Source organism: Pygoscelis adeliae, unplaced genomic scaffold (genome assembly GCF_000699105.1).
Source record: "Pygoscelis adeliae isolate BGI_AS28 unplaced genomic scaffold, ASM69910v1 Scaffold10, whole genome shotgun sequence".
NCBI lineage: Eukaryota > Metazoa > Chordata > Aves > Sphenisciformes > Spheniscidae > Pygoscelis > Pygoscelis adeliae.
In genome coordinates, this window is record NW_008824053.1 from 6,685,161 (window position 1) to 6,700,172 (window position 15,012).

At 38.1% G+C, this 15,012-nt stretch overlaps 1 protein-coding gene across 1 annotated transcript in view; it reads left to right on the top strand.

The window, feature by feature from the left end:
• Positions 1 to 15,012, top strand: part of COL24A1 (collagen, type XXIV, alpha 1) — a 195,088-nt gene that overhangs the window by 69,418 nt on the left and 110,658 nt on the right. Inside the window, exons 8-12 of the mRNA XM_009333887.1 lie at positions 559 to 612; positions 2,744 to 2,797; positions 9,655 to 9,699; positions 11,990 to 12,043; positions 13,260 to 13,304. Coding sequence (XP_009332162.1) covers positions 559 to 612; positions 2,744 to 2,797; positions 9,655 to 9,699; positions 11,990 to 12,043; positions 13,260 to 13,304 — 252 coding nt within the window. The remainder of the gene's footprint in view (positions 1 to 558; positions 613 to 2,743; positions 2,798 to 9,654; positions 9,700 to 11,989; positions 12,044 to 13,259; positions 13,305 to 15,012) is intronic.

A 15,012-nucleotide genomic window follows, 5' to 3' on the forward strand; every position in this document is an offset into this window, starting at 1 on the left:
GTCCTGGGTGCGGGCAGTAACTTCTGGCCAGGAATGATGAGCTGTCTCATCTGCTAGGAAGTAACTCCTCATTGAACAGAGGCCTTCGCTGCGTGTTTACAGCTCCGTCCTTCCCAGCCGCGATGTCTGCGCTGCGTGGGGCAGGTCCTGAGCGTGAGGAAGCCTGGACAAGATTATAATCGATGCAGTAATATATCCTGCATAGCGTTTGGGGAATAGGTGGTGTCCTGAAGTGGTGGAGACATGGGGAGAGCGTTTCACCTGGGGTGTCTGCTGTAATCCTGCTCGGATTTACCAATAAAATCTTCTTATCAAATGTTTTTGTGACATTATGAAATTTGGAAAATGTAAATCTCATTTTGATGTGAACTCACGCTATTACGTTTTGTTGTAGTTCTTTACTGAAAAGGTTAAGAGAAAAAAAAATCTGTAATAACAAGTGGATTTTGTATGAACGTTCCTCCTCCTCTTGCTATAACAGTGAAAATATGTTTCCACATGTATTATTAAAAACTCTCTTCCCTGATGATATTAATGAGCTTAATTTCTCTGCAACAGGGCCCCAAAGGAGACCCAGGATTCTCTCCAGGACAGGCAAATTGTGGAGAAAAGGTAATATTTCCTTAACTATAGAAAAATGTTTTGTCTGTCCCATTCTTTTGTCAAGTCTTGTTTAACATCCAGACAAGTTATAACAGCACAATGCTTTGTATTTACTGCGACGCTGGTATATTTTGACGCTTAATTGTGTGAGACTGACCAGTGCAGACACAGGTGATGTAATGAACCAGACAAATAAAAAATTATATTGAAAGCTGAAACATAAATGATATATTTGATTTCATTTATAAAACTAAAATAAAAAAAATAAAAGGGAAATACTTTCAGAACAATGAAATCGAATTCTGTTTACACTGATATAACAAAGTACAGATTCCAGCTTTCTTTGGTACCTTGCATTAGTACAGAAAGTTGTGTAAGACAGACAAAGTTTGGTGATGACAAGTGTACACATTATTGCATGTCGTGTTGTATTTAACCACTTTTTTTTAACAGACTCTTGATGCTAAGATTTGTCCTCTCACTTCAGAGGTTTTTCTTGCTAGTTCCTTCTAAGCTGCTTTAGCCAAACTAGCGGTTGCTCTCTCTGTCCAAAATATTTGAGTATAAATATTTAAAATGGTTCTTTGTAGAAACAGTGGGCTTGAAAGCTTGTGATTATTTCATTTTTAGATTGCAAATCTACTGACTATGTATGAAACTTTAAAATCAATGTGATAAGGCTAAAAATGTAATTGCGTGTTTGCATTCTAATGTGTTAGCCTACACTATATCTTTTAGAATGTCATGTATTTATGCTAAGTTTTATTAAGAGCATTTGCTAGTAGCTCAATTGTGGAACATTTGTGCTAAGTAGAAAACACTGTAGGAGTCCAGGACCACTCTCCGTAATGAAGCAAGCATTAGCAAATAACTATTGTTTACTAGCTGCTGGTGTGTACATAAAATAACATTTATTTTTTTAATGCATACATTCCGTCAAACCCTAAAATTCACAAATACGTATTTTCAGTGTTAAAGGGCTGCTGAGCAAAATTCAGAAATGTGTCGATGCACTGATAAGAAGTTGAAGTGCAGCTTTTGTAGAAATAGCAACATTATTTTAAGCTAACAAGCTTTTGCTTTTGGCAATCTAATCATACCGTTGTGAGCTATATGTGTCTACCTGGGGTAAACTCAAGGTATATTCTTTGGCATGAGCCCAAGCTGCCACACAACAGTCTAAAGCCCACCCATGTATGTGTATGACCTACATCTAAATACATGTAATCCAAAAATGTGGGATCAATATGCATTTTTATAGTTCTCACTATTTTGGGTTCTTAATTTTTCACCCAAGTCAGATTTGCTCACCCTAAGTAATGGACTTGAATTTACCTTGATGCGAACTCACTTCCACTATCTGCTCGTTGACTCATTGAATTTGAATTTGGGCACTAACCCTGAAAGAGTAAGTCTCTCTACTGTCAGTCCTGAGCAAGGAAGAAAGAACTGGAACAACTTTCCCTCCTCCCCCAGCTGCAACAACCATAAGAAAATGCATCTTTTTCCAGCTCCCTAGCAGTTGAGATGCTCTAATTCTCATTCACGTATACCATCATGTAGTTGCAAGGGTTAAAGAACTTGAATGAGTATAGCCATATGCCACCGTAACACTCTTGTCTATGAGCGTCTTTCATGTTGTCTTTTACATGCATTAGATTTACGCTGTGTTTTATGCAGCTCATACCATAACGGTGTCCTGATTCCTGGTTGACGATTGTTGGCATAACAGTAACACAAACAATAAACAGTAGTAGTTAAATATATTTATCAATCGGTGGTGAAACCACTCACTTCTGAGGGAGGGGTTACCTGAAGAATTGTATAGCTGCTTCACTCCCATTTATGTTGGCTCAAAGTAAATGTTGTGAGGTTGTGAACTAAGTCTGTTCCAGCCATGACTTGGTCACGTTGTATGATGCAGGAGCATGCACATTGCACCAGGTGGTTGCAATTGAGGAACTGTTGCCTTTTCAAGTTTCTTCCTCTAAAAAAAAAAAATATGCCTGATAAAACAACATTAGCTACTTCTTCATACCAAATGTCCAAGAATGCAGAGAAGATATGAAGTCCTACATGTTTATAGCCCTGTGTCATGTTTCAGTGAAACATAGTGATTCTGGATGTTTTTGTTGTACAGGGTGATCCAGGCCCCATAGGCTTTCCAGGCCCACCTGGGATCAAAGGCCAGAAGGTAAGATTCTGTTTCCATTCTCATGTAACCCTCCCTGGCTCAAATCCATGGCTATCAGGTGAATGTCTGGTGGTCAAGAGGCAATAGAAGGGCTTTAGGCCCGCTGTTGGTACTGTGACTGTCTACTGTGTCAGGCTCCAAGGCCAACAGTGCAAAACCTTCCCTTGCAGCTAAATCACATGAGATCATGGCAACAGAAGGTAAATCACAGCTGCTTAGGTTGGTGTCCTTCAAAAGGCATGGCGTGCCCCTGCTCAAACAGAATAGATACTAGGGAAGATAGGCTTGCCTGTGAGAGACACATTTTTAAATCAACTGTATTCAATTTTCAGTAATAGTTTTTTCATTTGTTTTTCTATATTGTGTATTTTGTAGTACAGAAAAAGCTCCGTGGGATCATGTGCTCAGTGTTTCTACACTGAATTATTTGCTTTTTTCCAAACGTGTGCCAGAATTGCTGAAATAGAACTCAGGTGGAATAAGTTCCAATTTTGGATGCTACACAACGTGATATTTTTTAATATTAGAAATGTCAGGTGCCACACACTGCATTTAAGAAATATATATAAATGATGGCAGTCCTATGTATACAGGAAAGCATAAGGCAGACAGGTAGTTTTGGGAAGGGAAAATGAAGGAAATGAGACAACTTTAAGAAAATGAGCACAGAAGACTGAGGGAGTGAAATGTAGTTTATGTGGAAGGAGAGGTCACCTGACATGAGTCCAGTAGGCTGCTCTGATTAGTTAGATGATGACAAACTGCTGAGGTGGCAAAAATCAGCAAGAAGTCTGGGGGGAAGGTACTATTAAGTGCTGTCTTTGCAGAAGATAGTTTGGTGTTGCAAGTGTAATAGAAAAACATGGAGAACAGATATCACAGCAGAATTTTGTAGTAGTGTGTAACACTGAAGGTAGCTGTAAAGCATCCATCAAAAGGATGGAATGAATTGTTAGAAAGGTAGGCCTTGGTATTTTTTGGCCTTAATTTTTGACATACAGAGAAGAAATATTAATTAAATGCTTGCCTGCTGTTGAAACTAAAGAAGAATGGCATTGCAACAAAATCTATATTCAGTGTTATGTTTTAAGATGGCTCCATTCAACATTGTCTTGATCTTAAAGTGTATAACAATTACTTTTTTTTTTTGAAGTCTAGTCATTCATTTCTAGAATTGACCAAAACACAGTAAAAATGTGACCAGAAAAGGAAGCTATCGCTGAATTAGCACCAGGAGGAGTGTGGAAATTTATTTTGCCAAACATGTGGCCCACAGTTCTATGAACTGACAAAATGTATAGCTGTGACAAGAATTTGCATCGCCTCTATTGAGAGTTAACCTACAAGCTTGGACACTGATAGCTTTTGTCACCGCTGATCTTGGGCCACCTTGAGATTCCCCAAGTATTGCGCTTTCTTATTTCATCAGGTTTATAGTTTAGCTCCAAAAACAAAGCAGTTTTTGTTTTAAAGCTTTTTAGATGGGAAGCAGCTGTCACTTGTTCTGGATTATGAGACTGACATTTCAGGGCAAGGAAATTAAAATCTTATGGTCATCACGCTCTCTTCCTGCCACAAGAATTCACTCCTTATCTGACGGTTAGAGACTCTGTGGAGAATTGTGCTCACTTGATCACTGGAAATTTTACTCTCTGTTTCCATGTTGTACACATCAGACGCTAACTAGAACCATGTTTAAGATAACTTCTGCCTGACCCAGGTCATAAGAATGCCAGCTTTTGAACAGCACTACACCTGTAAACAGTTAAAAGTATTTCACGCTTAGTTTTTTTAATGACAAGTCCACAATTTATTGTGTTTTAAATAATTGATCTTTTAGTTATTGCTTTTCAATATACGTAAGTAGGTAAACACAGTTAGCTCATTGTGATGTCAGAAATTATTTTCAAAGGAATGTGAGCACAAGTAGCTGTGAAGAAAATCCTACATATGAGTTAATGGTGTCCCAAATTCTATTTGATTTTGACAGTTGGCTTGTGTTAACTGAGTAGTTTCTAAACAGTGAGATATTTGATAGCAAATAAAAACTCTTAATGTTCTTCCAGATATTTTTAATAGTGTAGTAGAAATCTATGGTCGTTTCATGGCAATTACTTTTTGTCATATTGACTTTTGTCAGTGTCTTCCTGAAAGACCTGGAAATTGGAGGGTTTTTCTTTATGGAATTCATCATCCATTTCCCATTAACTGTAGTGGTGGCTTTTGGAGAGCTGAAATGGAGGGTGCGCTGCAGTGCCTGCTGCCCTCCGCTGGGCGTCATCGCCCCGCTCCAGGGTGGCTGTGGCTGGGGACGAAACTGCATTTAACGAGTTTTCTAATCAGAATTTGCCTGGTTCTGGACTTCCTGTGCAACGTTATTTGGTGCTTATACAAAAACATGTGTTGTGGAAGTTTGAGGCAAGTGTGCATATTATTTTCACTTTTTTGACAAGAATGACTTTGAGAAGCCATATTCCATGTGCTTTTGGTTCTGTTTTTCTGAATATCTGAGATCATGTTAGGAGAGTTTCTTGGAAAGATTCATTTTACCCAAACAAACAAACAAAAAAAAGATTTTTTTGAAGCCCTCAGTACAATAGAAGAGCACTAGTAAACTACTGTTTTGGATTAGAACTATAAAATGATGTGTTTCTTTTTAGAAAGCTGAGAATCTACAGTTTTTTAAATGAGATAGTAAAACAAACGTATGTTAATAATCAGGACTCTGGGAACAGTTTATTGTGATTGACTTCATTTTTCATTACACGCCATGTGTCCGAGTATGCGTCCTTGTGGTTGCATATAAAATATGACATATTTCTCATGCTTGTAACACACACTTTAAAAAGCCAAGTTTTACTCAGGGTAGGACTCCAAATTTGTTCCAGCATAAGAACAGAAACTTGCATGTTTCTGAAGTGTTTAGAGGCCTGTTTCTTTCAGGCATCTTTTGAAGCAGAGAAGCAATGGCGGGAGATGAGGGTTAGTTTGAGGAGAGTGATGTTTCCAGAGCAGTTGCACGGTTCTCATATCTGGAGCTGTCTTGACAGGGCCATCTTTAAATCAGCGTTCAAAACTTTCCTTATATCAGTCCAGAGACCTGACAGAGAAGAAGCCCCCTCCTTCCCTCTCTCCCCAAAAAGGGCCTACTTCACTGTACAGACAGGCGAGTACTTGCCTCTGCTAGCCAGAGTACTGGGGGGCAGACTGACAGCCAAAGGACAGTACTCCTGGGCATTAACTTGCCTGGGATCTTGGCAATACATTAGAATGCCTGCGGTGCTTATGTGGTTGCAGGTACTTTACATTGACATTGGAAAAGATTTTTAAAAAGATTGGCTACAATTTTTGGGCTAGCTTTATTCCTTATCTAATACGTGTGTAACAGTACATCACGGAAATCTGGATCTATAAAATCCTGATAAAATTCACATACTAAAGTAAGTATAATATGGTAAGACATGTTGAAGGAAAAAACTTGGTTGCAACCTGAGAAGGGCTCTGTATTTCCTTTTGTCTTTACTTTTGTATCCTATAAAGGGTAAGGCAGATAGATAAATTTCAAAGCAGTACCTGTGGTGATGTCAACATTATGCTACCAAGTGTTTCCCACTGCTTCTCCTTGAGCAGGAGGAAACTTCACATCTGTGAGAGAAATTCCTCTACTGAATTAGATGGAGAAGAGCTCCATCTTCTATACGTATGCTTTTTTTTTCTGAAGGGATATTTCCATTCGTTAGGATATTCTGGCCAAGAGATGCTAGGTGAAATCTTAGCTGTGTTAATAAACATCAGCAAACAAGATAGAATGGAGCTATGAAGGAAAAAAAAACAAAACCCAGCCATTTGCTGCTGAAGAAGTTTTTCAAAACTGGATGCCATGTGGTGACAACGTGGAGCTGATAAGCAGGCGTTGCAAAGGCTCCTGTGACAGCGCATGGTAATCTGTTTATGTGCTAGACTTACCCCATGCCCAGAAAAAATTTCTTCCGGCACTTTTCAAAGACTAATACCTCTCTGTAACTGATGGTTGTAGCATTAGGTATAACACTTCACCTGCTGATTTTCAGAGGTTACAGAAACTTCTTGGCTCTCTAGCAAAGTTGCCGGTGTTGTGCCAGATGTATTTTAATAACAAATGCATAGAATTTCTAATAAAACACAATGGGCACCAGTAAGATGGAGAGACTTGACTTGAACAGTCCTTGCTGTTATGGTTTAACATCTACATTTTGCTATATACAGGTTTCACTCAGTCTGGGTCCCACTGTGCTAGGCATATGGTAGAAGTTAGACACTTAAGCTTGCTATGAAGTCTTTTCTGAGTTGTATTAGTTGGCGGTAAAGATTTTTCTCTCACACAGACCGAAGTATTCTTGCAACTCGCTGTGTTTTTGTAATGTGCTTGAAGTCTGTATTGCTGTAATTGGAAGATTCAAACGTTTCTCTTCCATGTTAAGTTTCTAAGTCAGAGCATTAATCTTCATTAGAAATTGGGAAGTATTTTATTTTGCAAACCAGTGCATGTGAACTTGTATTCTTCTTGTTTTACTTTCATCTTAGTTCAGAGCAAACTGGATCTTATTTATACGGGTATGCTCAAGAATACAAACCCAAACTAATAGAAACCTAAGAATTTTAAGAGGATTAGCTAAGTCACAGGAAAAGAAACCCCTATGTGAAAACTCTCTCTTTGGAATGATATTCATTTTAGCGTCATTCAGCTTCATTCCCAACCAGCATTGAGTGAGTTAGAATGAATTAAGGCTGTGTTAACTCTGAATAAGAACATGGGCATACTACTCTAAAATACGAGTTCAGAGCGGTTTTCCTCTGGCAGAAGTAAGATGCTGTTGTGTAGAAACATGCACACCAGTAATTAGTCCTTCTTCTTCATCTCACAGTTCCTTGTGCGCCACCTTTTGAGACTGTCCAATGCAGGTGTTGTTAATCAGCTAAACTGACCCACTTTAAAACTAAATTGTGATAAACTTCTATTTGAATGTTTCTGTGTATAGCAGCATTTGCTTTCCTTTTCTCCTTGTACAGAAATAATAAACTACTGAGAGATTTCTTCTATCAGCACCTACTTTAGTTGATCATTTAAGCATAGAGAGAGGATAAAATTCTGAAGTGGATAAAACTCATGAAACACAGAGTGGGCTGGGACTGTAAAAACTATATGGCTTTCTGAGGCACATTTTGAAAGCTAAAGTTGAGTTACTGGCTTATGCTGGCATCTTTAGTTCTGCTTTAGCAATTCAATAAAAAATTTGGGTTTAGGCACGCATTAATATAGTAAATTGGGATATTTCATGTTAACTGGTTTATCCAAGATCAACTCCTGACTATCTGTGTTACAGATTCCCCCCGCCCCCAACAGCAATGCAGACCTGCTTCCTTAGATAAAGGGTAACATATGTAAATTATTTAGACTTAAGCTACAGGAGAGGATTGAAGCCAGAATACAATATAATTTTGCAAACTGGCAATGCCCTGTGTGTGATTAGCAAAATGAAAGGATACACCTGCTGTGTTGGGTTTTGAGAAAATGAGGCCTTTGGGTTTCTTAATGAGTACATCTCTTTTGGATCAAGATTCCTCAAGCAAGCCTATAATAGCAAAATTGCAAATTTTGAAGCCTGACAGATGTTATTCTCTTTTATTATCTAAAATTATCACCAAGCAAAATCATTCCATCTTTTAATTTTGTATATGATAATAGAATTAATTTAATGCAGAAATACTCTTGTAGTCACGCAGAAGCTTATCCAAAACTTTGGGGTACCTGATCTGCTGAAATCAGTTGCAGAATTCCTTCTTATTATAGGGGGTCTCAAATATCTACTGGCTAGTAAGTATCATCATGCCACAAGGCAGCCAGATGTTTTACATCAGCCAAGACACTCCTGCTACTCAGTCGATGTCTTTGAGGCCAATTTTATGACAGATTTCTATCCAGAATAAGGATTGTTTTCGTCTTTCTCTTTCAAGCTGCAGCTTTTGGAACTTGTGTGTTCCCAGTACCTCTTGCAAGGGATGTGGAGACCATACACTTGGCTTCTGCATCAATCATGCAACTGTTACAGCCTCCCTTTTAGGCCAGCTTATTTGGGTATGGTTAGTACAGTGTAAAGATATCCAAGAAGAAGGTTCCCTTTTCAAGGATACTGATGCAGATGGCAGGTTTCAGCTCTATTTTTAATTCTTTTTTTTTTCTTTAAGAGCTAATGCAAATATATGCATGAAATGGTCAATGCGCAGGGAGTAAAGTTTGACAGCTTCATGATTCCAGCACCACAGGGAAGATTTCTGGGATGAGGAACAGGCTATTCTCCCTACCAATATAAATTCTGTAATATAAGGGCTGAAATTTGTTCTATGTTAATTTTAAAAAGAGATATCATGTGTCCTGGAAGGTCTGTCTTTCTTGAGAGTGTCCTAGAATAGTATGGGATGACCCTCTACTTATATCCCTCCTCTGAACTGCCTTGTTCAGAAAGGGCACAGTGACAAGGATTTGGAGTGGGGAAATACACTGTACCAAATCCAGTTCTGCAGTTTCAGCAATAACTGGGGACAGCATCCCATGTACTCATTTGTTTAAAAGAGTAGAATTCTGGAACTGTCTTTAAGCATGCTGATATCTTGAAATTGTCTATGCTGCCATGAAGATTTCTTACTCCTTTTTCTCTAACTCACCTTTAATATGGGCTGCTAAATGTAAACCACACTAATGCTGCAGACAAACAAGTTTGGCTATTTTTTTTCTTGATAAAGGGAGATTGGAGTAGGCAGAAAAGGTCCATTTTGTGCGTTTAACTGTATTTATCACATATCTGTTTCTCTACCTGCAGGGTCTTAAGGGTTATCTGGGACTGCGAGGGCCACGGGGTGAGCAGGTAAGTGATGAAAGCACAGTACACTATACTCTACAGATGAACAATTGAGGACAGAAGAACGCATAATCCAATATAAGTGTTCAATATAAGCAATTTGTGTAGATTACTGACTACTTAAGGAAAAGTCAGTAAGTCAGTAAAAAGTCAGGTTTGTTCTTGACCAAGAATTCAGATTATTTAGAGATCAGTGTGTTAAAAAATGGTCTAAATGAAATGGAAAAGACCAGCTTGTTTTTCTTCAACTACCACACTGGCTTGGCGGAGGTTGGTGTAAAATTCTTGTTAGAGTCACAGTTTGGATTCTCTCAAAACCTCTACTGATTTAGTGCATTTTAAATCTTCTAGCATGTAGAAAATGAAATGGTTGTTTAGTGCTTTTTCTCACTTGCATGTCAGTTCAAGAAGCAATCTGAATGTAAATTTCAAAGACATCCAATTGCTGATGCGTCTTGTTAGCATTAACAAGGCTCCTCATGGCAGAGTAGATGGAAGCATGAGTCTCTTTTTGGATGACACTGAAAGGGAAACGGTGATAACAGATGATAGACACCCGAAGGGAGATGAAAACTCATGAACATCATCCATGACTTTAATGAGTTTTATACACAAATCTTAGCTGAATGAGTTGTGATTTTTAGTATAGGCCCACAGGCATTTTTCTGTGATGACTGTAATTTAGCAGTGAGATAAAGAGATATCTAGTGAAAAAAAAGTCCTTCTTAACATCAGGAGAAGAGTGCCTCAATCTTTGAAGAAGTTGCAGGTGAAAAGTAATCAGTTAGTTACCATGGAGGGGAAAAAGTGAAGCTTGCATTGAAAAGTAATTCTGCTCATTAGTCATGCAATCAAGCATGTAAGTTCCTTTGAAGGCAATTCATGTTCAAGAATGTGAAAACTGGTGATGTGCAACTGTTTGATATCTCAGTGTTCTCGTACTGCTGCTGTAAATATTTTCCTTCATTATTATCACTTAGAAAATACTCTGATGTAACATTTAAGAGAGCACTTTGGATGAAAGTTTTATTTTGCACGTAGTTCTTACTGCTATTTTCAGGCCTGGCTGGTGAAGGTGATGAGTTAGACCAGTTACTTGTCATCTTTAGCACCTACCTGTGTCTGTAGTTTTTAGAAGCTTGTACAGCAAGGACAGACATTCCTCTGAATTTGTGAATTGTGGAACCTCTTGAACAGCTGGTAACAAAGGAAAAGTTTTAAAAGATAAGTGGTAAATGCAATGATTCCACTGCTTTTTTAGTTTTTTCATATACACATATTCTGAGGTACAGCTGAACCAAAATAGGAGACCATGGATCCTAGTTCCATGGTAGAACATCTGTCAGAAGATGAATCGCTGCCTGTTGAAAGCAGGTGATAGAACCATCTTAATGGCAGCTCATTTAAACAAAAAATACTGCAACCCCTTTTTGCATCTGCACTTCTGAGTTCTGCTTCCTAAGACTGCTGTTTCACCATAAATCAGCTGTGAACAGCTCAGAGAGGAAGTCCTGATCCTTTGCTATGGTAACACTGACATATGACAGTGGGTGGAAGGGTCAGGCTGGGAGAGTGTCCAGTTTATGGACTTGGCTTGTTTAAAACACCATTAACTGAACAGAGGTAGGTGGAGCTTCCTATGTCTTGGTGATGGGGCCATGGCATTTGGCACTATTTCAGAAAAGCACATTTTTCTGAAAATAGTCAGATGCGCAGATGTTAAGTAATAAAACAACAGCAAAAATTACTTTTGGATTTGATTAGGAGGAAGAAGACGGAGAGGAGTTCTATACATTCATGATCAGTCCAGTGCTATATTGACCTGATTCTGGAAGAAACAAAGAAATTTGGCTTTGTAAGGACACAAGGATTCTTCTTTAATGAAACATTTAACACATTTGTTCAAATACAGCTAAGACCAGTGCAGTTACTTCGTTATAAGGACCTGTCTCCTATAGTCTTCCTCAATTACTTTTTATAAATAGCATCTATGTTTTTATTATGGAAATAATGGGTGCACTGTTGTATTTCAGAAAATCTTAGACTACTCTGCTTGTAATGCTTTTTAAAGGATATGTAACTGAAATTGATGGAGTTACTTACAGATGATGAGTAAATTTTAGGGCGTTGCTGTGTAGGTTGCTTAAAAAGCAATTTTTCCATGAGCTTAAGCTGTGTCACATGACTAGGTGTTAAAAGAGAAATGATAAAACAAACTCCAAAACATGACATTAAACCTGTTTGTTTCCTTCCTTTTTTTTTTTTTTTTCTTTTTCCCACCTCTTTTTCCACTTAGGGAATTCCAGGAATGGCTGGCAATATTGGGACAGTTGGTTACCCTGGCAGGCAGGTGCAGTAACTATACTAATGTCTTTGCAGTTTTGGGGGTTTTCTTGTTTGTTCTTTTCAAAAGTACCATATCTAACTCTTTTGGAACTACTAATAGTATAAATGTATTTGTTTACATCCTATCATTTATCCTTGAAACAAACCTTTTTCACAGGTAGTGCCCTTTAGTAATGTTGAGCCTTATGGCTTTTAAACGTGGATAGGTTAGATACAGTAATGCTGTACCTTCCTGGAATACATAAATGACATTATCAAAGTATTGAATGTCTAAATGCTTTACGCTCCTTCATAAACCTCTTGTGGTTCTATGTGTTTTATCTTCTTCATATTTCCAGTCCAGAAGCAATAGGAAGCTGCCTGTTGTCGTATAGTTCCTCCTGATTTTCACCAATATATTTACTTCACTGCTGAAACTATTTCTTCAGACCTTTAGGAAAACAGAACATTATAAGATTATCCTCCCCCCCCCCCCCCCCCTTAAGATATTTGAGGTGGAGAACCAATAAAGCCAGAAAGCAGCTTTCTATAAACACAAGCACTTATATAAATATTAATTTTATTTTTCTAATTTACATATAAGCTAACAGATACCTCAGTCCAATAATACAATTAAGACATAAAGTAGAAATATTCATTATTTTCCCCATATAAAGGTATATGAGCCAAATTCAACAGTTGACTTTGTGGTTTTGTGTCTGCTTAAAGGGTGAATTTGACCAATGCTTCAGCATTTTATTGGATTAGGTTTGTAATGGCTATATATTTTAAAATTCCATTACAATATTTTATACAGTAATGAATGATGACGTGTTTGTGTTGAACCACATAAAATGTTTAGAGCATTTGGACTACATATGTTATTCTGACATCAGCTTGAAAATAATTGGAAATGTGTCCAAATATAAAAGTTTATGAAAAATCCTGTGAAATTATGTCATTGTAGTGCCAGATCACTGGGTCTGGACAAAAATTTCCTCCCAGAAGAAATAATTTTAGTGTAAAGGAGGTTTCAGTCACTGTCTAAGTTTCAGCCATGAATTAATGGGAGACCTTTCTGAACATGGTCCCAGGCGACTGCTTGATGACACCCTCTTCAATCCTAATCATTTTAAGAATGTATTGCCAGTTTGCAGTTAAAAGAACTCTTAGCAGTATTTGTTAAATAGAGCATATGTGGTTGTTTAAAATGAAGTACAACTCATGTCTTTTTGTAATAGGGCTTAGCTGGACCAGAAGGTAACCCAGGTCCGAAAGGTGTAAGAGTAAGTAAGCATTTTAAGCATTTTGGCATGCATGTCTATTTTTACCCATACATAAGAAAGGGGATGAGGAGTTTCATTCAGCTCTGCCAATTGTATGCCCGCTGAACCACTCTGTCTTTACAGAACCTGCAAAAGAGAAAACATAGTGTTTCTTTCAGAATACATGTAAGGATTTAATATTTTTTTCCCATGGAGAGCAGCATAGAGAAGTCTTACATTGTTGCCCTTCATCTGGCTTGGAATGCATGCAGGCAAGAGAAGGAAGGCAATACTGAATGTGGGGGTGTGAGAGCTGGGAGTGAAGAGGAGCAGACGTTTCCTGCCTGAAGCATTATTTCCATAATGGAAGCTGTCAAGAAGGGAGACATACCTGGCATTTGCAATCTGTAACAGCTACAGAAGTTGATAAAGGGAAACCGTCTTGTCACATAAAACCATAAAAGTGATCTTGAGATTTTAGAATGGTTCAGTTGTAGTCCTGTATATCCCAGGAACGGAAGGCTCTTAATGCTCTGCTGATTCAAGGTTTGCTTTTGATTATTCTTGGAGGTAAAATAGGTTGCCTTTTTTGTTGTGGGTTTTTTTATTATTATTTTTTGTTTGTTTGTTTTTTAATAGGCACATGTTCATGCCTACACATGCTTGTATAAGCATTTTTTCAGACTGACTCTCACCATCAGGCAGTAGACATGGGTTTCCAGAAACTTGCATGTTGCTGTTTGCACCTAGGATTTGAAGGAGCCTTTTGCTAGGTGTTTTCAGGCCCTCAGCTCATGCTGTACAGGTTGCTGAGCAGTGTGCTGTGTTGTCAAGTATCTATTAAAATAACCTTATTGTATTGCTAAATTTGCTTTTGTCCTGTTTTTTTAATGTAGTTACTAAAAGCCTTTACCTGCAGCAGCTTCTTAAACATGTCTGGTTTTTTGAGGTGGGTTTTTTTGGGGTGGGTTTCTTAATGTTAGTTTTCATTACAGTGATGGAAAAAATTAGTTTGTCAGGATCAAGTGCCAACAGATATTGCACCCTCAGAGATTGTATCTTTTACATTTCTTCAGTTTAGTTTTGCTCAGATTCTCAATGCGTTTTGTCTGATTCTCCTTTCAACCAACAAGACATTAAGTCATCCCAGTCATTTCCTGAAAAGTTACTATTTCTCTGTTTACACAAGGTAAAAATGGCCAATGTATGAGTAATTTTAGGGAAAAACACCTGTTAGGTCTTAAGGCTAAGTCCTGTATATGAATTCTACAAGCAACTTCCAGTAAACATGATGATGCAGCTCTGAGACATACTACTGTGCTACGGACATGTATAGCAACATAGAATCATAGAATCATTAAGTTTACACAAGGTAAAAATGGCCAATGTATGAGTAATTTTAGGGAAAAACACCTGTTAGGTCTTAAGGCTAAGTCCTGTATATGAATTCTACAAGCAACTTCCAGTAAACATGATGATGCAGCTCTGAGACATACTACTGTGCTACGGACATGTATAGCAACATAGAATCATAGAATCATTAAGATTGGAAGAGTCCTCCAAGATCATCGAGTGCAACCGTCAACCCAACACCACCATGCCCACTAAACCATGTCCCTAAGCGCCTCATCTACCCGTCTTCTAAATACTTCCAGGGATGGTGACTCAACCACTTCCCTGGGCAGCCTGTTCCAATGTTTAACTACTCTTTCAGTAAAGAAATTTTTCC